At 36.5% G+C, this 26,723-nt stretch overlaps 4 protein-coding genes and 2 non-coding genes across 7 annotated transcripts; 5 read left to right on the top strand and 1 right to left on the bottom strand.

Moving 5' to 3' along the window:
- Positions 1 to 1,240: 1,240 nt before the first annotated feature.
- LOC111800439 (glyoxylate/hydroxypyruvate reductase HPR3-like) lies at positions 1,241 to 2,602 on the bottom strand. The gene is made up of 2 exons (XM_023684129.1): positions 2,066 to 2,602; positions 1,241 to 1,926 (listed from the first exon to the last, which is right to left on the bottom strand). The coding sequence occupies exons 1-2, from the start codon at positions 2,525 to 2,527 to the stop codon at positions 1,405 to 1,407; spliced, it is 984 nt and encodes a 327-aa protein (XP_023539897.1). The 5' UTR covers positions 2,528 to 2,602; the 3' UTR covers positions 1,241 to 1,404.
- A 2,246-nt stretch (positions 2,603 to 4,848) lies between these two features.
- Positions 4,849 to 4,921, top strand: TRNAA-UGC. Its single transcript has one exon. It is a non-coding gene; the product is annotated as a tRNA-Ala (tRNA).
- Positions 4,922 to 6,060: 1,139 nt separating this feature from the next.
- TRNAA-UGC lies at positions 6,061 to 6,133 on the top strand. The gene has a single exon. It is a non-coding gene; the product is annotated as a tRNA-Ala (tRNA).
- Positions 6,134 to 6,702: 569 nt separating this feature from the next.
- Positions 6,703 to 15,307, top strand: LOC111801004 (spastin). Of its 2 annotated transcripts, none has more exons than XM_023684952.1 (14): positions 6,703 to 6,961; positions 7,042 to 7,357; positions 7,817 to 7,908; positions 8,004 to 8,023; positions 8,466 to 8,706; positions 8,816 to 8,911; positions 9,697 to 9,812; positions 9,936 to 10,016; positions 10,775 to 10,898; positions 11,255 to 11,304; positions 11,993 to 12,083; positions 12,882 to 12,917; positions 13,496 to 13,593; positions 15,023 to 15,307. In XM_023684952.1, the coding sequence occupies exons 2-14, from the start codon at positions 7,044 to 7,046 to the stop codon at positions 15,137 to 15,139; spliced, it is 1,476 nt and encodes a 491-aa protein (XP_023540720.1). In that variant the 5' UTR covers positions 6,703 to 6,961; positions 7,042 to 7,043; the 3' UTR covers positions 15,140 to 15,307. The 2 variants fall into 2 exon arrangements, with proteins under 2 accessions (XP_023540720.1, XP_023540722.1); XM_023684954.1 differs by having other exon boundaries at positions 6,715 to 6,961; positions 7,093 to 7,357.
- A 1,639-nt stretch (positions 15,308 to 16,946) lies between these two features.
- Positions 16,947 to 20,008, top strand: LOC111800660 (serine/threonine-protein kinase Aurora-3). The gene is made up of 6 exons (XM_023684457.1): positions 16,947 to 17,194; positions 17,710 to 17,952; positions 18,136 to 18,231; positions 18,421 to 18,635; positions 19,469 to 19,541; positions 19,635 to 20,008. Exons 1-6 carry the CDS (start codon positions 17,066 to 17,068, stop codon positions 19,740 to 19,742), a joined length of 864 nt encoding a protein of 287 aa, XP_023540225.1. The 5' UTR covers positions 16,947 to 17,065; the 3' UTR covers positions 19,743 to 20,008.
- A 1,598-nt stretch (positions 20,009 to 21,606) lies between these two features.
- LOC111800721 (ankyrin repeat and zinc finger domain-containing protein 1) lies at positions 21,607 to 26,015 on the top strand. Its single transcript, XM_023684537.1, has 7 exons — positions 21,607 to 22,068; positions 22,615 to 23,081; positions 23,336 to 23,450; positions 23,830 to 24,492; positions 24,836 to 24,913; positions 25,334 to 25,450; positions 25,617 to 26,015. The coding sequence occupies exons 1-7, from the start codon at positions 21,739 to 21,741 to the stop codon at positions 25,875 to 25,877; spliced, it is 2,031 nt and encodes a 676-aa protein (XP_023540305.1). The 5' UTR covers positions 21,607 to 21,738; the 3' UTR covers positions 25,878 to 26,015.
- Positions 26,016 to 26,723: the final 708 nt, after the last annotated feature.

The following is a 26,723-nucleotide window of genomic DNA, read 5'->3' as shown; positions in this document are numbered from 1 at the left end:
AGCAAAATCGATCATGTCTAGCTTGAATGATTCTTGTTGATCAAATATCTCAAACACTTGTTTGAGATTTGAATCACTCCACAAGCAAGATTGATCATGTCGAGCTTAAATGATTCTACATGCAAGACTAAAGAAAGCACAAAGGCTCATTTTATATATATTTTCCAAGTCTACTTACAAATACAACGTACATGGCTTTATATAGCCTCAAAATTTATAACATGAAGTATATTATATGATGGATGTCTCTTGGTTCATATCATGTATGCTAACTGTTAGACGAACACGATTCTCCACAATGGTATGATATTGTCCACTTTGAGCGAACAAAGTGCGCCTCCCCTTAATCGAGGCTCGACTCCTTTGGAGTCTTAGTCATTTTTTACTGCCTTCGAGGAGGGGCTTGACTCCTTTTCTTTAGGAGTTCTTTGTTCGATATTTGAGGATTGGGCATGGCTCTGATACCATGTTAGACGAACACGACTCTCCACAATGGTATGATATTGTCCACTTTGAGCATAAGCTCTCATGGCTTTGCTTTGGGCTTCCCCAAAAGGCCTCATACCAATGGAGTTAGTATTCCTCACTTATAAATCCATGATCATTCCCTAAATTAGTCGACGTGGGACTTCCATCATCCAACACTAACAAACAAAAAGCTTCTAATTCTATGGAAAAGTAAGAGAAAAGTTAAAGTTTCTACAGTAAGGAAAGTTTTTCTTTATAATAGAAAGACTTGTTGGACTTGTTAACCAATTCAGCTCAACCATTTCTTCCCATCTACATGTTCTTTTTCCCTCCCTTACTCCAATTATTCGATCAGATAGTGATTTTCCATGATTCCTATAGATATGGTCGGTCCTATACGAATCCTAGTCATATGTTAGATCCCACATTGGTTGGAGAGGGAAACGAAGCCTTCTTTATAAAGATGTGAAAACCTCTCCTCAGTTCCTAGTAAGTGCGTTTTAAAACCTTGAAAGGGAAGCCCGAAAGGAAAAGTTCAAATATGACAATATCTACTAGTAGTGGACTTGGGCTCTTACAAGTGGTATTAGAGCCAGACATCGAGCGTTGTGCCAGAGAGTATACTAGGACCCTAAGGGGGTGGATTGTGAGATCTTACATTGGTTGGAGAGGGAAACGAAGCATCCTTATAAGAATGTTGAAACCTTTACCTAGTGGATGCGTTTTAAAACTTTGAGGGAAAGCCTAAAAAGAACAATATCTACTAACGGTGGGCTCGAACGGTTACCAAACAAACATCTCATCATAAATCATGAGAGAAAACACATAAAACTTCAAGGATGTTTAGTGAAGTTAGAATTCTCCAATACACAGCAAGTTACCTCTGTCATTAAGTTTTGTAGTTTCCCCTGTTGAACTCAGCTAGCTGCACCTCAACTAATCCACATACGGAGACTCCAAAGGTTTGTTTGAGAAGAATGCCTCCAAGTTCCCCAACGCCAATTGAGTCAATCCCACCATAGATTCAGTTGTTAACACAGCAACATGTGGCGACAACACTACATTATCAAGATTAAACAGCTCCTTGGGAATTTCAGGGTCATTCTCAAACACATCCAGCCCAGCTCCCCTAATCTCCCCTTGAATCAAACATCGAATCAGCTCCTTCTCGTCGACGATTGCCCCTCGGCCGACGTTGATTATCACTCCATCTTTGCCTAATGCAACCATCACCTCCCTGTTGATCATATGGCGGGTTTCGGCCGTTAACCCACAACAAATGATCAGGGCCTCACAGTTGGCTGCAAGTTCATGTACATTGGAATAGTAGGAGTATGGTACTAATGGCTTTTTGGTTCTTGAGTTGTATGAAATTCTGCACCCAAAACCCTCCAGCCTTTTGGCTACTTCTGTGCCTATTTTCCCCAATCCAACTATCCCAATTTGCTTGCCGCTTAACTGTGAAAATTTTAGAACATCCAAATTCAACTACACCTCTTCCATAAATCAGTCACATCATTGAATCTATCTGTTACTGAGATGATTGGAAATGAAGAACAAAAAACAGGAATTAGCAATTAGATCAAAACCATTGGACCTTTAATGCGAGAGGGAAATCCCCTTGCGTACGCCAAAGCCCTAGCCTCACGAACCGATCTCCTGCCGACACATTCCTGAGAACGTCGATTAGTAATCCCACCGCCATGTCAGCGACATCTTGAGAAAACAAGTTTCCTGCATAGGCAATGGCCACCCCACGCCGCCGTAGCTCCGCGACGTCCAAGTGATCGACACCGGCGCTGGTAGTGACAACGAGCTTCAGCGAGGGGAGGCAGTCGAGAATGGCGGAGTTTACTAGAAGACGGTCCCCTGGAACAACGAGCATGGCTGGGACGGATTGGGCATAAGAGGTGAGAAATTGGAGTAATGGGAGATTGGAATCCCATGGTTTTAGCATATGAAATCTGATCGAGAATTGGGATTCCAGAGATGTGAAAATTGCGGGAGGACTTAGAACCAAAACCTGGGGAAGCTCGTTGGGTTGCCTTTCGAACGCCATTGTTACAAAAACAATAATAACAATAAAAGAGATTTTTTCTTGGATTTGGTGAAGATTAGGAGAAGGCCATATTCTCTTGGAATCTCCGATCTTTGGACGGCTCAAAACCAAACAATATATATAAATAATATTTTTGTTTGGTACCTACCACTAATTTTAATTATTTTATTAGTTAAATCTCAAATAATTTAATGTCGTTAGTCATAGGGGTGTACATTCAACCCGACAATCTGGACCAACCCAACCCGAAGTATAAGAGTTGGGTTGGGTTCATTTGTCTGAACCCGAACTGAATCGGTTCGATTTCAAGTTCGTGGGTAAAACCCTCGAGTAACCCGAGCGAAATTTAAATATATAAGATATATTCTCAAATGTCGAACAAATGACTCCAAAAAGAAAAATGAGTCAAGCCTCCTCGAAAGTACGAAGACAGTAAAAAATGACTAAAACCAAAGGAGTCGAGCCTCGATTAAAGGGAGGCGTGCTTTGTTCAAGGGGAGGTGTTAGATGATGAAAGTCCCACATCGGCTAATTTAGGGAATGATCATGGGTTTATAATCAAAAGAATACTCTCTCTATTGGTTTGAGGTCTTTTTTGGGAAACCCAAAGCAAAGCCATGAGAGCTTATGCCCAAAATGGACAATATCACAAGTGGATAGTCGTGTTCGTCGTCTAACAGTATCTACTTTTAGAAAATGGTTAACTATGACCATTCACTTACGCGCATTAGCCATTTCAGTCGTTCTCCATGGTTACTAAAATGCGAAGGTTGCAAGTTTGAAACCTGCATTGGAGATTTTTATTTTTCACATTTTTATTTTAGGCCTTAATTCCTCTTCTTACTTCATCTACGCGCTTTCACTTTTGCAAATTAGTCGTTTATGTCGTCCTACATGGTTAGTAGAATGTGCTTGCAACGCTTATGTGGTGTGTATTTCAATCAACAAGGCCTAATAGTTCAGTTGGTTAGAATGTTGTGCTAATAATGTGAAGGTGGTAGGTTTGAAACTTGAATGGACCAATGCAACCGTTGTCATGTCCATAGGGTTTTGTTAGCTTGTTAGTGAGAAAGTCGTAGTTTATTTCTAGTAGGCAAATGCAACGGTTGTGTGGTGAGGAATGTGTATTAGTGAGCAAGGTTTATTATTAGCTTAGTTGGTTAGAGCGTTTGTGCTAATAACGTGAAGATCGTAGGTTCAACATCATTTCTCCATCTACTGATTAGTCGGTTATGTCGTCCTACATGGTTACTAGATATGCTTTGTCGTCCCAATTTTTTTCATCATTTACACCTTAATTGGTTAGAGCGTTTGTGCTAACAACGTGTAGATCTCAAGTTCAACATTTAAAATTCTATGCCTTGATTCCTCTCATTTCTCCATCTACTAATTAGTCGTTTATGTCGTCCTACATGGTTACTAGATGTGCTTAGTCATTTATGCCGTCCTACATGGTTACTAGATGTGCTTTGTCAGGCCATTCAAGAAGACACTGAATATTGGATTATTGATGAGTACATATCTAAGCTTATCCACAACACACTCGAACCGAGAGAAACGTTCGGCGGCGACACTTTGGTAGGTGAACTTAGTATCTTTGTTTTGGTTTGAATCCAAGTCCACTGCTAGCAGATATTGTCTTATTTTGACTTTTTCTTATGAGATTTCTCCTAAGGTTTTAAAACGCGTCCATTATAAAGAAATTTCTACACTCTTATAAGGTTTGTTCCCCTCTCTAATCGATGTGAATTTCACAATAAGTATTCTTTATAAGGGTGTGACGCATTTTAAAACCTTGAGGGAAAGCCTGAAAGGGAAAGTCGAAAGAGGACAATATTTGCTAATAGTGGACTTGGTTGTACAAATGGTATCAGAGCCAGACACCAGATGGCGTGCCAGCGAGGATGTTGGACCCCGAAGGGAGCTGGATTGTGAGATCCCACATCAGTTGGAGAAGAGAACGAAACATTATTTATAAGAGTACAGGCTATGATTTTGTAAAGTGGTTGAGTGTCACGGTCATGCTTGTTCAAGGCGTGTTGCTTGTGGTTCTGTGCTGAATGTTGTAGTCATACTTGTCTAGGGCGCGTTGTTCATGATTGTATGCCCGTTCCAAACTCCTTTTATTTGCTTTCATGTGTAGCTAGGTTTTTACTGTCATGTCAATACCGGGGGTATGATTGTTCACCATAATCCTGTCTATACCCGTCATGACTAAAATGTTTCAAAATGTGCTATAAGGGGATCTGGTTAGTTAAAATTCTTGTTAACTTGAATTTATTTAACATTTATAACATCTAGCCATCCTCCGTTTCCAAAAAGGGGATGTAGCTCACATGGTAGAGCGCTCGCTTTGCATGCGAGAGGTACGGGGTTCGATACCCCGCATCTCCATTTTTTTGTCTTTTTTTTCTTCCTTTTTCCCTCTGTCGTCGCCGTCGCAACTCGCTCTCTCCCATTCCGGTATTCTCTCTCTCCTCTCATCTCGCACAACCCAACACCCCTCGCCGTCGTTCTCGGTTCCGGCGACTGGAACAAGTGGAGAAGGAGAAGGGGTTTCGAGGGCGTGGATTTATCAGCCCGTGTGAGAGGTAGCGGTGCGTGGGTTCGTCGACATCGTCGGCGTCGTGCAAGGCCACAGGAAGAGGCGGGCGTTCGGCGACTGAGGACGGCGAGGGTAGGTAATGAGGAAGGAGAGTGGAAGGAAAAGATAAAAAGAGAAAAAAATAGTTGTTTCTTTCTTTTAATTGTTATTAGAAAATTAAATTAATAAATTTACCTTAAAAATATTGTTATTTAAAATTTTCAATAATATCAATTTTTTTTTTTTACACTTAATTTTTAAAAATCATATTTCAAATATATTCTTAAATTTTAAAAAATTTATTAAATACCTTTCAAATTTTAAAATTTAAAAATACCCTCTTGTCATTAACACATTTTATCTTTATAAAAAAAAATTAAAAAAATTTGTTAACGTCAATCAACAACTCCTATTATTTCTAAAATTTTTAATGTTACTTTTAAAATTTCATGTATATTTTTGAAAAATGGTACTAACGGATATTTTTTATTATTAGATTGTGTACTATTCCAAGCCGCCAAAGCATCTCATAAATATGTCATATTTGATCGAGAACGAATCTTACATATGAGTCTAAAATTCATGATAAGCATAAACAAAGTCAATAGGTAAAGAATAATTAAAGTACCTTAAAACCTATAGGGATGCCCAGTAACCCGGAGAATTAGAAACCCTACATCTACAAAAGGACACCACCATAGATAGCTATTAGAGAAACAAATCGAGCAAATAGCTCAGACCAAAGTCGAGATAGAGGGTTGGACCGAGAACCCAACCTTAGACCAAAAAAAAAAAAAAAAAAAAAAACCTCCATAAAGTAAGGTTAGTTATAAAACTTAAAGTTAGTTAAGGTAAACTAATGGTCCAAAGAAGTTGGGTAAATAACATATGATATTTTGGGAAGTATTTAAAGAATATATTTATTTGTAGCTACAGACATCACAGCAATGGGGATGTAGCTCACATGGTAGAGCGCTCGCTTTGCATGCGAGAGGTACGGGGTTCGATACCCCGCATCTCCAATTTTTTTATGTCTTTTCTCCTCTCATCTCACACTGCCTTACACCCTCCCCGTCGTCCTCGGTCCCGGCGACGCCCACCTGAACTGAAAAATATTTTAAAATATATTTTAATAAAATTACAAATTTATTACCAAAACTTTATTTGGTATCTCATATTTTCAAAATTATAAATTTGATCATTAAATAATTATATATATATATATATATATATATTAAAGAGTTTTAATAAAACTTTTCAAACTTTTCAAACTTTTTAATTTTTTTAATTAAATAATATATTTAATATAAAGTACGAAGCTCAACATATTTTTACTAATTTATTCTTATATATATTTTAAATTCATAAAATTGAAAACTTACTATTTCAAGATTAAATTCTATACTATAAATTAGTAATTTTTTAAATAATTTAATTTTTAACAGATATTTTAAATATAAAATTAAAAAATTTATAAATTATTAAATAATTTTGAAAATTCAAGATCTAGATCCTTAAAAGTTCATATTTCATTTAATATATTTGATTTTTTATTTTTAAAAATTAGATGAAAAAAAAAAAAATACAAAATTTTATTAAGCATGGTAATTACGCGGTGTCGGTACCTTTACAAATTTCCGATCGTCCACTCTCCGGCGTATCCGTTTCCTCCAATTGAAGCTTAGGCACAGCGATCCTTGAGAAAACCCCATCAATTTCTCTAAAATCGTAGCCTACTTCGTTCGAATTGTGTTCTTTCGCGTCTCTTTCGTTACGGAGCTCAATCTTCTCATCCATAGACGACTAAAGCCGCGCAGAGGATGAAGTTATTGAAGAATTTTTGTAATCTGGTTAGAAACAACTACTAGTTTTCTTTTGCGTCTCTTACCTTGTCTTTGTGGATTGTTTCCTAACCGTAATTTTTGGTTAGGAATGAGTTTTTTCAGAGGTGTAGCTGACTATATTGGATCGATCTTCTCAGAAGCGAGCTCAATTCACGATTTGTCGCAGAATCGTGGCCGCGAGGGTGCTTCAACCATGGAGGGCGTTAATGGGATTCCTGTTTCGAACGAGCGCTATGCTTCCAAGCTCAAAGGGTACTTCGAGTTGTCCAAGGAGGAGATCGCCAAGGCCGTCAGAGCGGAGGAGTGGGGCTTGATCGACGATGCCATACTGCACTACCAGAATGCGCAGCGTATTCTGGCCGAGGCCAGTTCAACCACCGTGCCCTCGTTTATCAGTTCTAGGTATTGAGAATTCTGCTAATTTGCTGGATAATTACTTCCCGGTGCACCATTTTATAAATCTTGGCGGTAAACTGTTGCCCTATTCATGTCTTAATTTTGAGGTCTATGAGGGTAGGCAATGAATCCATTTCTGAGCTTTGAGAAACAAATAATTGGTGACATATAGTCTAAAGTTATAAAACAATTGGAGTTTTAGCCTCGAGTTATCACGTTTTTTGGTCCAAATTTTGAGAAAATAAACATGGGAATCTTTTTCATGTTTGCCGCCAAGATTTAATAAACATTTGGAGCTTTAGTTTTAGTTTATGTTTTATTATTTTTGTAATTCATCTCTGCCTTGTATGTTCTTACACCCCTAAAAAAAAAATATACCTATAAATTGATGGGGTATCAGTCAAAGTTCATAGATTTAGTTCTCTTTCTGCTCTATGTATGATCTATTATTTTGTTTTCCATCAGCGAACAAGAGAAGGTGAAATCTCATAGACAAAAGATATCAAAGTGGCAAAGTCAAGTTTCTGAGAGATTACAAGCTCTAAATATGCGAGCAGGTTCAGTTCTGGTCTTGTAATAACTTAATCTATTTCATTCATGATGTTCTCGGTTGGCGGACATTTAATAACTTATAATCTATCTTCTAATTCAGGTGTTACATCCTCAAACAAGGTACGTTTCATCTGTATGAAGTGTAAGTGTTCAATGTAATATTATATTATCTTACTTTAATTAAAAACACTGCTATTCCTCCGCCTTCTCGCGGTGAGTAAGTGCATGAATCTATTATAAATCCTAAGCTTGGATGACTTGAGCTTCATATAGGAAAGAAATAAATGTACACTTTTCTGGTATCTTATAAACTTGGTGTGTTAGGATTATTAACCAACGTAAGTCGTAGGTTATCTCTCTGGAGTTGGAAAAGTAGACTTTACAATCATCTGGCTGCGTGCTTGAAAGTTAGGGTCCAATAATGAAGCACTGTTGGCAATCTTATGAAGAAAACATATTTTTCTTTATTTGTTTTTCATATTTGAGATATGGTGCAGGTATATTAACATGATGATTTCATTTTCAATGTATTTTTATTTTATTTTATCAAAATTTATCTTAGAGCTCCTCGAATCAAGTGCCAAGAGCTGGAGTTGCTTCAACAATGCCAAAAATTAAAAAGCCAGTGCTAAAGAGCTCTCTTCATAGTGGTGCAAGTAATCCAATAACGAGAAGTCAACCAGCTAGTGTTGGGACTTCAAAATCTATGCAAGAAGTTTCTGATGGATACGATCCTAAATTGGTTGAAATGATAAATACTGCTATAGTGGATCGGAGTCCTTCTGTGAAATGGGATGATATTGGTAATGCATTCATTCCCTTCATCTTCTCATATACTGCATTTTATTTCAATCTTTTTCTTTTGTACTTGTACTCTTTAATTGGACACTGATTAGTCTGGTTTGGTTGTAGCTGGACTTCAAAAGGCAAAGCAAGCTTTATTGGAGATGGTTATTTTGCCCACAAAGAGAAGAGACTTATTCACTGGTCTCCGAAAGCCTGCTAGAGGTAGTGCTTTTAGAAACTGTCACTATAGTTCTCTCCTAATACGTCTTTCAAGAGTGAAATAAAGTGCCATTCCATCTTACGCAAAATGGGTACTGTGTCAAGTTTCATGGGCCTACACATCATGCATTACTAGAAGTTTGTGGTTCGGTTTGAAACAATAAGAACGATTATATTTGGTTTGAATGTTTTCTAAATGGGTAATTCAAGTTGAATTTTTTTTTTTATCTGATTAAAGGAGTCGTAGGTTGCAAGACAAAGTACAGCAAACGAGATGGAGTTCTAACATTTCAACTTGTCTGAGAAGCTAGTCTAATGCTGCCATGTCTCATCATTGTCAACCGCCCCCCCCCCCNNCCCCCCCCCTATTAGTTGGATTTTTCAGTCCTCCATCTGATGACCAAATCGATCTTAAATTTTATTAACACATGTAGTTTCATAACTTATATTTGTGGAGACCTCCTGTGAAATGACCTTTTTATTTTATGGATGTCTCGGGGGTACTTATCTTTAGAATTATTTGTCAAATTGGCATCTATTGCTAAGCAATCATGTATCTCTGTAATATACCATGATATCAGAACAATCTTAAGTTTTTAACACATTCATTTCAATATTTTTCATCTATTCTTTTACTTCCAAAAAATCATGTCAAGTACCTCATCTTCTTACGAGTTCACCCTTTCTTTGAAGTTTACAATGTGTTAGAGCCGAGCTTCTGGAGATTTTTGGGAATTTAATCTCATTAACTGTTTTTGTGGATCCAACATTAACACATGTTTCCTCAGGTCTTCTTCTCTTTGGTCCCCCCGGTAATGGGAAGACTATGCTTGCTAAAGCCGTAGCTTCAGAATCAGAAGCTACTTTTTTTAACGTGTCTGCTGCGTCCTTAACATCAAAATGGGTATGCCTCAATTCCATTTCAAGAATTATATTTTCCTTGTGGAACAAATTCTTTCGTGTATTTCCCTCGATCCCTTTCTGTTATTTTTCTGTGCAAATTTTAATCAGTTGTATTTGCTCTAAGGTAGGGGAAAGTGAAAAACTTGTACGGACTCTCTTCATGGTTGCTAAGTCCAGGCAGCCCTCCGTAATTTTCATGGATGAAGTATGTCTCATTCTCTTGCTAAACGATTATTTTAAGGATGAGTTAATAGTACATTATTTTTGTATGCTTAATTCTTCTGTTTAGTTTTGTTTTGAGTGCATTGTAGTTTTTGGTTGTTGACATGAAACTAGATAAATCACAGAGTGGTTTTAAAATGTTAGATGGCAACAAATGAACTTTTGTATGCTGAAAATAGTTTTTTTTTCCTACTTTGCTGAGTTTCTTTCTGCCATTACAACCAGAGAACTTGAAACTTGAGCTATTATATTTATATATTTGTGCATATTTTGTTATTACCTTTACTATGGGTTGATAACATTTCACATCAATTTCATTCTTGTTATTAACTATTTCAAAATTTAGTAGAATTGTTTAGTCCTCGAAAATTTTCTCCCTTTGTTCATATTAGAATCTCCTTGACCTGCAAAGACTGGTTAGTTTGTCGAAATTTCAGTATAGTAAGGAGACGTGATGTACAGAATGGCATGTAAAATGACTAAAAAACCATGTAAGTGATCTGGAAAGAAACGACCTTAGACAAAATGCTGCTAACTGAAGGTGCCTTTCAAATGCTTCTCCTTTAGACAAAATATGTACTTCATGTTGACAATAATAATAGTATGGAATTAATAAATGCTAAGCATACCTCTACCTGTGTTTCTGAATGCCAAGCAATCAGTAGTTTATTTGGCAGGTTATTTGCTTTGTGCAACATCATTGATGACATTCTGCTTTTCTTTTTTCATTTGACTGTACAGATTGATAGTGTCATGTCAACAAGACATGCTAATGAAAATGAAGCTAGCAGGAGGCTGAAGTCTGAGTTTCTAGTACAGTTTGATGGAGTAACATCCAATTCTACTGATCTCGTAATCGTTATTGGTAAGCTTTGGTAGAGCTAAATGCTATTCCTCCTTGGGCAATTCATTGGTTTTGTTAGCATATTTACATTTGTGCTCCACGTGCGTTTGATGCTCTAAATTTATTGAAAAAAATGTACTTCTGTATTATTTACCCGTTTTTTAAAGAAAAGTTTTAGATTTGTTACAAATAAATTCTTATGCTAAATCTCACAACTGTAATGTACATTATTACACATTAAGCAAAAGTGAACAAAATGTAACTATTGACTTTTAATCTCTAAAACCGCATTTGATAACCATTTGGTTTTTTGCTAGGTTGCTTTTTATGTTTTTCTTTTTTCCATCCGATATTCAAGGTCTTATGCTTTTGTGCAGGTGCTACTAATAAGCCACAAGAACTGGATGATGCAGTTCTCAGGAGATTGGTATGTAAACTTAATGGTTCTTTGTTTTGTTTTTTTGTTTTTAATGAGAAACCAAGTCGTCATTGAGAAAAAAAATGGCGTAAAAAAGAGTTAAACCAGAGGAGTCCTATCAAATAAGGGGACTCCACTCCAAAAGAATCAAACCAAGGTGATAATTACAAAAGTCCCGAGAAATAGAATCCCACAAAGAAGTATTTAATATAAGGGTATCCTAGACTTCTTTCCAAGAACTATCAATTGAAGTAAATAGATCCCATGTATGTTGTTTTTATCGTAGGCTGCCCCAAGGCTGGGTTTAGTTAGTGGTCAAAACGCCCTGATATTTGCCCATGAGATCAAAGTTTTGAGATCACAGATGAGTTATGTGACTATTTAAGTTAATGATCATAATATAGTCTGTACTCAGTTTTGAATTCTGAGTAGATGGAAATGTTAAAGAGTTTTTAGTTCTACAAAATCATTATTACACACTGATTAAAAATATTTTTGAAGATGAGCAAGAACTTGTCAATATGAAAATGCTCTCTCTTTTTCTCATTCGCACACTCTCGTGTGGGCATGCATATTTGGTTAGTGCGACGAACATAGCTATTACATTAGCCAAACACAACATCCTTTATGTAGTTTACTTCACTAAATGCTTTCTATGTAGTCAATAGTACTACTACTACTAATAATAATAATACAGGTGAAGAGAATTTACATTCCCTTGCCAGATGGAAACGGTAGAAGACTTCTTCTCAAGCACAGGCTCAAGGGACAGTCGTTTTCTCTACCAAGTAAGAAAGAGGTTCTAGTGAAGTTCCCGTGAGATATTTCCTTAAAAAATTTATTACTTTATTGTAAATATTTTATGTTCTCTAACACCACCGCCTGCCCTTTTCTTCTCTTTTCACGAAAATGTGTATATAACACTAAAAAAAAGTTATTTGATTCCATAAACATTGTAAAGTCTGCTAAGTGGCTGAAGGAAGTTGTAAACTTTTATGTAAGTTTATGAGTTGAAATTATGGTAGTGAGTAGTGACTTACCAAATATTAAATATTCAACAGTTTTAACTCTTTATTGTAAGGCAATAGGGTGATGGTCCTATGGGATTGGTCAGTTTGCATGTTAGCCGATGGTTATGACTCTGGACTTCAAATACCTCTCTCCGCCCGGTTAACAGTACCACAAGCCCATACCTATTAACTATTTCATAATTGTCATTTATGTTCATCCAAATTCAGCCTTTTACTGTAATTAATACTTCCAAGCGTTTTTTGTTCAACAATCGTGAGGTGGGGATTGAACCATCAACTTTTAGAATGGTAATCGGTAACTTATTCAATGAGCTATGCTTGGGCGGACAGTACTTTTGAGGTCTGATTGATTAATTTAGTGTGCTATTTAGCTAGTATGTCATGTTCTGATCAATTGCTTATATTGCATTGTCGATCATGCTTTTATTTTCTAATGGAATGTGTTCTTCCGCTCTATATGTTTATCCCTTCTGCCAAACCTTTATTTATTTATTTATTTATTTATTTTTTGCTAATTTACTTTGATTAACATACATGCCTCATTTTCCTTGACAGGTAGAGATCTAGAGAGACTAGTTACACAGACTGAAGGTACTATACTTCTTTCCCTAAATTTTGTAATCTTTCAGTACTTCACTAGTCGAGAAATTTGCGTGACTTTAAGAACAGCGTGGACGGAGTCTTTGTGCACGTGGGAAACATTCAGAGCTATTTACTTTTAAATAAGAAACCAAACTTCTATTAAGAATAAGAACACAGAAGTTAGAAGTTAGAACTAGAATGGCCATGCTGAAATCCGGAAATGTTAAATAAAAGTTTTTCCCTTGCATCTCGGTCACTTTTACTTTTTCGGGTATCAGAACAAAAGGAAGTATTTGTTCCGAGTAACTGACTGGAGTTAGCAGAACAAATAAGGAACATTTGCAAGTAGGAACTCTCATGGTTAGTGATCAACAACATGGTTACATAGGAATGCCCTGAAAAAAGCTAGAAACAGACGCCACACTCGGAGTTTCCTCCCTCTTAAACTCGTATCCTGGAAAACCTTTTGAGTTCTCTTACCAGGTTCTTCACATAATAGATAAAACCCCATCCCGTTGGAGAGTGAATCTTAACGACTTGGATCTCGAGCCAAAAAAAAAATCTCATGGTATTATTTACATGTACAGGATACTCTGGAAGTGATCTACAGGCCTTGTGCGAGGAAGCTGCAATGATGCCAATTAGGGAGCTAGGTGGGAACATTCTCACAGTAAAGGCAGATCAGGTGACTCACATAAGAACTGTTCTTATACTTTTAAACTCTGTGAACTGGCCCGACACTCACTGATACTAATAAAAAGAACTCTGAAGTTGACTTGTTAATCAGATAATCTTATCTGTTACGGTGTAATATCATGCAAAAACTGTGTCTAATTCCCTTAGATTGACTATATAGAAGCAGATGAGTAGTAGTGTGCATTTTATAGTAGCTTGTTCGGAGAGACTCGTGCATTTTGAACTGCCTGAGACTTGTCTCCTTTCCTCTCATTTTGCGCATTCGAGTCATTAAACTTTGATTATCATATCATAATCTTACCTGTTACAGGGTAATATCATGCATTAGAGTGATTACATAGAATGAGATAAGAAGTGTGCGTTTTATAATAGCTTGTTTGGAGAGACTCGTGCATTTTGAACTACCTGAGACTTNCCGCATTCGAGTCATTAAATTTTGATTATCATATCATAATCTTACTTGTTACAGGGTAATATCATGCATTAGAGTGATTACATAGAATGAGATAAGAAGTGTGCGTTTTATAATAGCTTGTTTGGAGAGACTCGTGCATTTTGAACTACCTGAGACTTGTCTCCTTTCCTCTCATTTTGCGCATTCGAGTCATTAAACTTTGATTATCATATCATAATCTTACCTGTTACAGGGTAATATCATGCATTAGAGTGATTACATAGAATGAGATAAGAAGTGTGCGTTTTATAGTAGCTTGTTCGGAGAGACTCGTGCATTTTGAACTGCCTGAGACTTGTCTCCTTTCCTCTCATTTTGCGCATTCGAGTCATTAAACTTTGATTATCATATCATAATCTTACCTGTTACAGGGTAATATCATGCATTAGAGTGATTACATAGAATGAGATAAGAAGTGTGCGTTTTATAATAGCTTGTTTGGAGAGACTCGTGCATTTTGAACTGCCTGAGACTTGTCTCCTTTCCTCTCATTTTGTGCATTCGAGTCATTAAACTTCGATTATCATATCATAATCTTACCTGTTACAAGGTAATATCATGCATTAGAGTGATTACATAGAATGAGATAAGAAGTGTGCGTTTTATAATAGCTTGTTTGGAGAGACTCGTGCATTTTGAACTGCCTGAGACTTGTCTCCTTTCCTCTCATTTTGTGCATTCGAGTCATTAAACTTCGATTATCATATCATAATCTTACCTGTTACAAGGTAATATCATGAATTGGAGTGATTACATAGAATGAGATAAGAAGTGTGCGTTTTATAGTAGCTTGTTCAGAGAGACTCGTGCATTTTGAACTGCCTGAGACTTGTCTCCTTTCCTCTCATTTTGTGCATTCGAGATCATTAAACTTCGATTATCGTATCATAATCTTAGCTATTACAGGGTAATCTCATGCAAGCATCGTGTCTAAATCTGAAAATTTATATCTTTTGTGCACCAGATAAGATCATTAAAGTACGAAGATTTCCAGGAGGCAATGAAAGTGATCAGGCCCAGTCTAAACAAAAGCAGGTGGCAGGAGCTTGAACAATGGAACCAAAGTTTTGGATCCAATTAGACAATGAAGAAATATTCAGTGTATGTTAGAGGCAGCTGTTGTTGTGAAGTAAACACTGTACAGCCTTACCTTCAAACAAACTTCTAAATAGCTCGATTCTTTGTTTTCTTGTTTAGTAAATTAATTAAAAAATAATTACGAAATATATTGATATGGAAATCAACCCAAGGGAAAGTATGGAACGGATTACTTTGTTGATCGATTATCTCAAGACAAGAACATTGTTTGAGAATCGAATCACTCCATAAGCAAGATCGATCATGTCTAGCTTGAATGATTCTTGTTGATCGAATATCTCAACGGAAGAACACTTGTTTGAGATTCAAATTACTCCATAAATAAGATTGATCATGTCGAGTTTGAATGATTCTACAGGCTTTATGACTTTATATAGCCACAAAATGAAACCGCTTTATATAACCTCACCCAAAATTTATAACATGAAACTTCATCCTTCTCCATATTCATTCATGTTGGATGGAAATATTTTTGGATAATTTCAACCATATTTTCTTCACATATTCATTGAAGCATATTGTATGATTGATGTCTCTTGGTTTATATCATATATTTCATATATTTTCATATTGTATGATTGATGTCTCTTGGTTTATATCATATATTTTGAGTTTAAGATATTTAATATAATATTTCATATCAATTTTATTTAATTGAGTATGAATTCTTCGGCCTTCCGATAACATTTATTATTATTATTATTATTATTTTACTTAAATAATAACAATTTTTAAAATTTTCGATTATTATTATTTAATTATTATCTCTTCCATTAATATATTTATTCCTGAAATATTTTTTTAGTTCAACATATATATTTGATGAAATATATTTATAATATTATCAAATTATTAACTTTTAAACTTGCCCATGTTTTATTTATCTTTTAAAAAAATAAATTTAAAGGGTAATTATTAATTTTATTTTTAAAACAACTATTTCCACTTTTTTATGTGAATCAACTTAATAACTTTTTTTTTTTTTTTTTTTTTTTTTTTTTTTTTTTNCATTAAACTTCGATTATCGTATCATAATCTTAGCTATTACAGGGTAATCTCATGCAAGCATCGTGTCTAAATCTGAAAATTTATATCTTTTGTGCACCAGATAAGATCATTAAAGTACGAAGATTTCCAGGAGGCAATGAAAGTGATCAGGCCCAGTCTAAACAAAAGCAGGTGGCAGGAGCTTGAACAATGGAACCAAAGTTTTGGATCCAATTAGACAATGAAGAAATATTCAGTGTATGTTAGAGGCAGCTGTTGTTGTGAAGTAAACACTGTACAGCCTTACCTTCAAACAAACTTCTAAATAGCTCGATTCTTTGTTTTCTTGTTTAGTAAATTAATTAAAAAATAATTACGAAATATATTGATATGGAAATCAACCCAAGGGAAAGTATGGAACGGATNAAGTAATGACAATAACTACTGAATCCAAAGTGCTCGATAACTATTTTTTTTTACATATAAATGAGATTTTATATTAAATATTTTACTGCAATACAATTTTAGTTATACAATTAAAATAGATTTTAAAAATATAAAAATTAAAATGCACAGAGTTAATAAGCATATTATGAAAAGGATATTTTGAAATTAAAAAAAAAAAAAAAAGATTTTTTTAGCACGCCACCATTAAATTTAATGGTTAAAGATAAATAAATTTTAAAAAATGTTTTAATGTTTTAATTTTTATTTATTAAAAATAATAATAATAGTGCGGGCTCGCACTAATATGGAGGTAAGGATTTTGGTTCAAAATAATGAAGGTAGGAGGGAACGGAGGATGAAACGGTGCGTTTAAGAGGGTTCGACGGGCATAGGAATTCAAATTCATTCCGTTCGAATTTTCGTCCAACGTCCCCAGAGTTCCCTCGCTTTACTGCGTTCTCACAGTGGCGAATCGATGAAAAAATCTCTGATGAAGGAAGAAAATGGAACTCCAAAGCGGCAATGGTCCTTGCAAGACTTCGATGTAGGAAAGCCCCTTGGCAAAGGAAAATTCGGCAGAGTCTATCTAGCAAGAGAAGTCAAGGTTCGTTTTCTGTTTGATTCTTCTTCAAATGTTCAACAGTTTTTTTTTTGGTGATTCTAGATCTTTAGACCTTCGGTTCTTTGTTTGATTTTTGAATGACTATATTTTGTTCTGGTTTACTCTATAGCTTCTAAATCTGAACGGAATTTCGTCATTTTGCGACTGCATATGGATTTTGCTGGATAGAAGTGATATGATATGATATGATTTTGCATTTTCTCTTCTTCTATTCTGGTGAATCAAGCAGAGATTGCTAAGTCTCTTTTTCTGGAAATTATTATAGCTACTCAGTGCTATCAATTCTCGATGACCGAACAGTTTGATTTGCATTCATTTTACTTTACACAGAATAGCGATAGTGTACGATTTATCGTATAAACACAACTTTTAATCTCTGCAGTCCATTTTGCATTAAAATAAACATGAATTTCTTTAGTATTTTTTTCTTTTTTCCAAACTTGAGATTGCATATCTAGATTTTGGTTTGACCTTAGGAGCTCCGATTTGATTTTCAGAGCAAGTATATAGTGGCACTGAAGGTAATTTTCAAGGAGCAGATGGAAAAGTACAGGATTCATCATCAGTTGAGGAGAGAAATGGAGATCCAAACCAGTCTTCGGCACCCCAACATCCTGCGCCTCTATGGATGGTTTCATGATGCTGAACGGATTTTCTTGATATTGGAGTACGCTCACCGCGGTGAGCTTTATAGGGAGCTTAGGAAAAGTGGTCATCTCAACGAGCAGCAAGCTGCCACTGTAATATTCCTTTCTCTCTATCGTTGTGAACTTGTTACTTTGAACTGAAGATGCTGAAGTAAAATATACTAGAAGATTGAGCCAGAAACAAAAATTCATGAAATTGTCTCAAAAACAACTAAAACCTAGTCCTTATATATCGTTATCTGAAGGTTCTTTATGTTTGTTTCTTGTGAATTTCAGTACATTTTAAGTCTCACACAAGCATTGGCATACTGCCATGAGAAGCATGTGATTCACAGGGACATTAAGCCAGAAAATTTGCTGCTTGATCATGAGGTATAAATTCTCCTGTTTTTTTGTCATTCCACAGCTTAGAAAACGTTTGTTTGCATGATTTTTTAAAAACCTTAGTAAAACCCCCGTTTTATCCTGGAGGTAGAATCCATATTTCACTGCACTTTGTTGATGATGGAGCAAGAAAATGTTATATGTTTTTCTGTGTGTATAATCATGTTGTATTTGTAGGGCCGGCTGAAAATTGCAGATTTTGGATGGTCTGTACAGTCGAGAAGCAAGAGACATACCATGTGTGGAACTCTGGATTATTTAGCCCCAGAAATGGTGGAGAATAAAGCTCACGACTATGCAGTAGATAATTGGACTTTGGGCATTCTCTGCTATGAGTTCCTTTATGGAGTGCCTCCATTTGAAGCTGAAAGTCAAAGTGACACGTTTAAAAGGTTAGACATATAATTTCCCAAAAGAACACAGACTTAAGATCCTTATCTTCATTAAAGAGTGGCTACTGCTTACTTTCTCATGTCGTTCATTTTTATTAGGCTACTTATATATAACACATTAGCATTGGTTAAAATGTTAGGGTGTAAATTTAATCCTTAGCGGCTTTCATCATTGACGAACACCTGCACTAATAAGACACTAATAAGACAAAGAAGTGGGTGGAGATCTATGCCTTCCTTGAATGAATTAGTAACAACTCATTAGTGTAACGAGGGAGAAATAAATGGATAGGATGGGAATGTCCCATCAATCATTGGTGGACCTTCCGTTTATAATTTGTCACGGAGCTCTCAACTAAGTTGTTTAGGTTCTAGAATTTCATGTAATAGATTAAATAGATTCTACTAAAAAATTTTAAGGTTAAAATGTTCTAGTGTAAATTTAATCCATAGCGGCGTTCATCATTGACGAACACCTGCACTAATAAAACAATGAAGTGGGTGGGGATCTACGCCTTCCTTAAATGAATCAGTAACAAATCATTAGTGTAACGAGGGAGAAATAAATGGATAGGGTGGGAATGTCCTATCAATCATTGGTGGACCTTCCATTTATAATTGGTCATAGAGCTCTCAACTAAGTTGTTTAGGTTCTAGAATTTCATCTAATAGGGTTTCGGCTCGAAGGTTAGAAAATGTATGTAGTATGGGTTAATCTCTCAACCAGAAGAACTTCGAATAAATAACTCAATTTTTAGAAAAATATGAGAAGCGTTACATTTTATTTTTTCTCGAGATTATAAATAGTTGTTTGGCCTGTGTCATAAATGCAGGATAATGAAGGTCGACTTGAATTTTCCCTCGACCCCTCACGTTTCTTCCGAAGCAAAAGATCTAATTGGCCGGGTTAGTTAACCTTGTGAATGTCTTTATTTGGTAGGAGTAGGAATGATATGCATACTTCTAGTATGGTTCTGATTATATGAAAATTATACACAGCTCTTGGTGAAGGATTCCTCTAGAAGACTTTCACTTCAGAAGATAGTGGAGCATCCCTGGATAATCATGAATGCAGATCCATCTGGTATTTGCCGTAGCAGCAGGTAGAACATCACTTCACTTTTAACTAATTTCTCTTGCTCATGCCTCTTCATCTAAATGGGGTTTAGTGAATATCTGTGTGTAATCTCTATGTCATGTAGCATTCATGATTTAATCAAAATGTTGGGAGAAGTTGTTAGTGGCATTCTCATAGTGATACAGGCTTCTCTAGTGCGATTTCTAGTGGTTTCGAGTTCGAGATATGATGATCAGTCTTAGTCAATCTCAATTGGTCTCGTCTTGATTAGATCTTACCAATAGAGTCGACCTCAATCTAATCTTAGTTGTTTAATTTGATGTCTCACATCTTTGAAGTGTTTGGAAATGTAGAACATTATAAAGAAAAACGAGCACATCTTTATATAGAGTTGTTTCTTCAAGTAGGTTAATTAATGATCAATTGGGTTAATATATCCATAATTCAGCGAAAACTTGAACATTTAACCAATGTTGCTATCTTTTAGGTTTTATTCCACCATTTTTGCAATTTCAAGTTGAGTCCATAATTTCATTAATTTTTGTATGATAAGTGTGGAGGATTGTTGGGAGTGTGAGTCCCACATTGCCTAGGGAATGATCATGAGTTTATAAGTAAATGAATAGATCTCTATTGGTACGAGGCATTTTGGGAAGCCCAAAGCAAAGCCACGAGAGCTTATGCTCAAAGTGGACAATATCATACTATTGTGGAGAGGCGTGATTTCTAACATGATATCAAAGTCATGCCTTAAATTTAGCCATGATAATAGAATCCTCAAATATTGAACAAAGAATTGTGAGCCTCAAAGGTGTAGTCAAAAGTGACTAAAGTATCGAACAAATGGTGTATTTTGTTCGAGAACTCCAAAGAAAGGAGTCGAGCCTCGATTAAGGGGAAGCCCTCGAGGCTTATACTGTACTTTGTTCGAGGGGAGGATTGTTGAGGATTTTGGGCTCAAAGTGAACAGTATCGTACCATTGTGGAGAGTCGTAATTTCTAATAAGAACTTTATGATAAGGATATTTGGCCAACTAATCCCAGCCAAACAAGAACAGTAAGGTAAAGTTTGTATATTGATATCTTCCATGCTTGCAGCTGATAGCTCCAAAAGCAAAACATATTATATATAAACCCATGTCCAAGCACCCCATCGACACTGTTCCAAATTGGAACGAGAAGGCGAGTAGGAACACGCAGACCAGCAGCCAGGTGCATGTGAATAAGAATCTGCAGCTGAAGCTCCTGCAATTAGCCAACCGATGAACAAACGAGGTTTATCGACGGCGTCTCCGGAGCTGATACCTCGTCGATTTCTGCCCGATTCTGCTCTGTTTTCACCGCCATCATCGGCACGGTCATCGCGGCTTCATCAGCCTTCTGTGGCCTCAATCTTCTCCCTAAATATGCACCACGAGTAAAACAAACTCAGTACTAGAATATGGAAAAAGATGCAGCAGTTTTTAAAACATGAAACATTCTTTTTAAGGATATGAAAAATCTCGTTTTAAAATTGTGAGATTGATGACTATATATAAAAGGTCAAATTAGATAATATTTATTAATAGTGAGATCAGGATATTACATACGCCCTAACAGAGGATGACATGCCCCATGAGATCCCAATAATACTGTACTATGTCCTATAACCGCTAATCATTTGGACTAAAATGGGTGTCTCTTGGAACGAAATGCAAGAAATCCCGACAAGTCGACCCAATGCACAAGGACTTCATTAAGAGGCACGAGAAAAGATATATTTATTTATTTAGTAAATAAGTTATATATATAAATAATGGGGGACAAGATAATTTTCTCTCTTTTCCATTATCGATTTAAATAAGTTGGATCGTCAATCAGGGTAGCTTGACCCATAGATATCTTTAATTCCAACTTTAATTCCAACCTATTTTAACTTAGACCCATAGGTTGGAATTAAAGAGATTAAATTTGTAATTGTTCTTTTAATTTTCGTCCAAAGAAAGGCTCTCATCTCAATTTCTCAAGGAACTCGACAATACGGCCATGGAGACCAATCCCGCCGCCGCCGTCGTCGTCGACGTTAGCAGTACCCCAAGCGTTCCGCCGGAGAAACGGAACCGTTCTATCTTCAACGTCCCGCCGGACTTCTTCGCTTCCTGCAAACTCCTTCGTTCTCCACATTCATACACCTCATCAACCAGCGGCAGCTGCTACAGCTCAAGCGCAGAAAATCCAGTCGATTCGGAGCAGAATTCTAGGGATTTCAAAGAAACTTCCGTTGCCCAAAGATGGACCTGCAACACATGCAAGGCCGAGTTCGAATCCCTCCTCGACCAGCGTTCGCACTTCAAATCCGACCTTCACCGATTCAATGTAAACTTTGCTGGTTCTTCTGCTTGCTATTTGAATTGCAGTTTTTCCCCAATTGAACAAGTTGACTGAGTAGAGTGCTTTGTTAATTTGATTATCGTGTCTGGGAATGAACTCTGGACCATCAACGTTTTGTTTCCCCTTAAATCTTTAAGGTTTTTACTCGTCGGAATCAAAATTGGGTTAATAGTTGATTCATTGACGATTTGATTAATTATGGAATTAGAAACAATATCTGCTCTGGTTTAGCCAAAACGGAGCCTGAATTTTTCAGGAAAGTTTATTTTAAATCTCAACTTGTTAATATAATTTATCTAATCCAAGACAAAACAAGAGTAATTGTCCCTCATTTCTAATTCGTTCCATCCCTCTAGTTAGAATTGAGTCCCTCTTATCTTCCTGCTCTCAATTTAACCATCGTCGTTCATCGATTTGTCTTAAATGTTCATAGCAATTAAGCTGAATTCTTTGTTGACATGTTTGATGAAGTGAATGATTTCTTGTTTTCTTCGTTTTCGGAGTATTTACTGTGCTATAACTAAATATTAGGTGAAGCTAAGCATTGCTGGAAAGAATATTGTGAAGGAGGATGATTTTGATGAGCTGACATCTGATTCTTTCAGAGACTTTGATGTGTCAAGTATTTCTGGATCAGAGGATGAAACAGAGAAGGAGATTTACTCTCGGAATGAAGGGTCTAAGGGAACAATTGATAGCGTGAACAAGAAGAAGTTGTTCGTTCATCTTCAAACAGGTGAAAGAGTTTCGGTTTGGAAGTGTTTGCTCATAAATGAGTCAGATAGTATTTCGTATGAGGATGATAAAACATCGGTCGGCGGTAATGGTATTCATTCACAATATCTTAGAGAGAATGAAGTCATAGCGAGATTGAAATATCTAAATCACGAGCCAAGAGATGGCACCCATTTGAGGATAGTGTTGCTTGCAAGTGGTGGGCACTTCGCCGGTTGTGTTTTCGACGGGAACTCGGTTGTAGCTCATAAAACCTTTCACAGGTTGGAAATCTCTTCTTTATTAGCTCTTCACTTCTAATAGTTTCCAGTCTATTTCTTTCGATCGTGCAGTCAACTATGAAAACAGACGTATCAAACGTAACCTATGATACTTTTGTTCTTACTTGTAACCCTGGCCCTGAAATTAGTAATGCTGCTATTATCAAAAGACATTTATATTCTGAATTTCCATTTGGTTTTTGGTGCTTGTTGTGCGTTCTTTCCTTACATGAGATATTAACTTTCTTATTATGTAGATATGTAGTGAGAGCCAAGTCTGGAAAGAAGCAGTCATCGAAAGATGCAAGTGGCAAAACAATCAGTTCGGCCGGGGCTTCACTTCGTCGTCATAATGAACTCGCGTTGAAGAAGGTGTAACATAGTTTATTGATGACTACCAAATGCCTCGACTCATGCATTCCTCTTTTCTTCCTCTTTTTTTAACTTAATATTCACTTTCACACCCATGAATTCCTATGATTTCACAATTGAATTCAATAACTTGATGCAAACGGTTTCTCTTTTGAAGATAGGTAGGCTTTATGGGCAAAACCGTTTTGAAAATACTTTTTATGTTCTTGTTTCATATAAAGTTAATGTCCCCAATGAACCTAATCTTCTCTTTTTCCCGAGTGAAACCGATGAACCCAATCCTTTTGTTTCGAACACTTATTTATTTTTTATACCATGTTTGTGACAGGATCATGTTTTGTTTAAATTGGCTTCTGAACTGTAATTGTTGATCTTGTAGGAAATTCAAGATCTCCTAGCTGCTTGGAAGTCCTATTTTAATGCTTCTTCTTGCGTTTATATTTATGCTCCTTCAAACAACCGGCAATTACTTTTTAATGGGGATAAGCCATATTTTAGCGATCAGCGTTCTGCTGTTCGGAATATTCCTTTGACTGTTCGAAGGCCTACGTTAAAAGAAGCTCGACGTGTTTATGAACAATTGGTGCAAGTAGCATATGAAGTAGAAGATAAGGAAGTATTGTCCACCAATGAGCACAATTCATCATCAAGTGTAGTTACAACAGACAATGGCACCCAAGATATTGGTGAACCGAAGGTTATTGGAGACTTGGAAAAGGATGCTTGTACACATCTTGAAGAACCTGTTGAACATCCAATAACTAGAGAGAGTGAAAGTGAAAGTATTTGTATAACTACACCTCTGCATGAAGCATCACAGACTGGAAATGCAGATAAGGTTTTGGAACTCCTTGAACAGGGTCTTGATCCTTGCGCCAAAGACGAACGAGGACGGACTCCTTACATGCTAGCAACTGAAAAGGAAGTCCGAAATAGCTTCAGAAGGTTCATGGCTTCAAACCTTGATAAGTGGGATTGGAATGCTGCTAAAGTTCCGAGCGCGCTAACCAAGGAAATGGAGGAATCACAAGCTGCTAAGCAGGTTACTTAAAACTGTTCTTCCTGCTGTTTGATATGACTCTATATAGTATAGATACATATATCTCGTGTTTTAGCTTCTCCTATTTGAAATACGTCAAGAAGTCCCCTCGTGCTGTTGAAATAGATTGGTTTTCGTTATAATTTAGAAACATTGCAATGACGGTAAACTTGGTAAAGATTTCATGCTTTCGGGACTAAAAACTGTTCAATACGAGAACTAAGATATTTTGGCGCATCTATTGTTCTTCCTTTCACTTTTTAGACATTTGTTTGTTGGCTTGAAATGTTCATTCAGTTTTTCATGGAGATGAACCAATTTTTTCCCCTTTTTTGGGATTGTTTAGGCCGAAAAAGATGCCAAGCGAAAGGCACGAGCGAAGGAATTGAAGAAGTTAAAGAAAGAAAAGGCCAAGAAAGCACAGGTTTGCTTCTAAATTTATGTTGAAACTGGTTGGGATCCTAGTCTGTGCTCCTTTCTTGATTAAATGGTTATATTGGCATCGAATTTTCCATTGTTCCGAACGGTATCTTTCATAACCGGGGTATCGGAAATACAATTCCTTTCGTTATATTCCTGGCTCACTCCCTATTAACCTCCATGGTTCTGCACTGCAAGGCCAATGGGGACGACAACGAGGGTTTTAAGTTATTAAGTTCTCGGCCCGGGCCGGGAACCCAAAACCCTTTATAAACATCTCACGTCGGCACCGTGTTCTGAAGCCTTTAGAGACCTCAAGGATTATGAATAATATCCAAACTGAATTTCAACGTCTCGTTACTCATTCGGATTCTTGCCTTTTCTTTCCTTCTTGTTTGAGCTGTGTGCTGAATATTGCTGGCAGGCCGAGGCCGAGGCTGCTGAATCTCAAAAAGCTGCGAAGGCGGAACACGGCAGAGGAATCGGCTCTATTTTGAATACTCGAGCTGAATCAACCAGTGGAAAACTGATTACCAAAGAGGTAACTCTTTAAGCTGTTTGAATTGAACCAGCAAGAGGCTGGCGTACATGTTTGTGAAAATTGGATCATAGTGTTCTTCAATACCATCCTTTGAGCGTGGCTCCCAAATAGACTTAAACGAGTCTTTCGTACTCGATATTTTACTAATCTCTGCAACGATCTACAGATGGTACAGGCTGCCGAGCGCGAAAAGAGAGCAGCAGCTGCCGAGAGAAGAATCGCAGCCATGGCTGCAACTGCAGCCACCAATGGTTCATCGTCGACTATTCCGAACAGCTCACAGACTAAAACCGGGGTAGCCGGGGACATCAACTGTTCCTGTTGTGGTACGTCGCTAGCTGGTAAGGTTCCTTTCCACCGGTACAACTATAAATATTGTAGCTCAACATGCATGCATGTACACAAAGAGGTCCTTGAGGAAAACTAGCATGGATTATTGTGAGGTTGATACTCCTTTTACTTCACATCACACCATGTTTTTCCTCCTGTTCATCTGAAATGCTTGAAGAACAATGTCAGATTATTTGAAAGTTTCAATTATATCTGCTTCTCTCCTTTTGGTTTTCTTGTGTTCATCCAATTGTTGATGTTAAGAGTAAAGCTTCAATATAGATCAGAAACTTTTAAACTTAGGAGTGTGGAACCTCTTTGGCATGGTAGAACAGAAATGAGAAAGCTACTGAAATATGTGGTTTGGACGGATTTTTTTTTCGGAATTACTCTCAAACATGTTTTTGATCGTTTAAATTCAGCTTAATGTGCTACTTTTGCACCATAAAAGTTGATTTTGGTTAGTTAACAGTACGTTTAATTATGTTTGTTGTGCTCAAAATCGGTGAGATCTCGCATCGGTTGGATAGGGAAACGAAGCATTTCTTATAAGGATGTGAAAACCTCTCCTTGTTAGACACGTTTCAAAATTGTGAGGCTGATTACGATATGTAACAGGACAAAGTGGATAATATTTGCTAGCGGTGGGTTTGAGAGGTTACAAAATCACTCTCAAATATGTTTTTATTTATGAAAACTATTTGTACATCTGAAAATTAAGCATTAAGTTAATTTCGAAGGATTAAAAAAAAGAGAAAAATACATGTTTTAGAATAATTTTATGTGTCATCGTCACGTTGTTTTACGTTATTTTACATTGATTCTTAATTCAATACGGATAATGAACTTTTAATTTATAATTAGTTTTAAAATATTTATGAAAAATTAAAGATAATATTTCTAACCGAGTATTTAATAAATGTAATTTTAATAATTTACCATT

This window comes from Cucurbita pepo, chromosome LG08, assembly GCF_002806865.2.
Source record: "Cucurbita pepo subsp. pepo cultivar mu-cu-16 chromosome LG08, ASM280686v2, whole genome shotgun sequence".
NCBI lineage: Eukaryota > Viridiplantae > Streptophyta > Magnoliopsida > Cucurbitales > Cucurbitaceae > Cucurbita > Cucurbita pepo.
The sequence above is the reverse complement of the archived record's forward strand: the minus strand, read 5'-3'. Positions and strand labels throughout refer to the sequence as shown.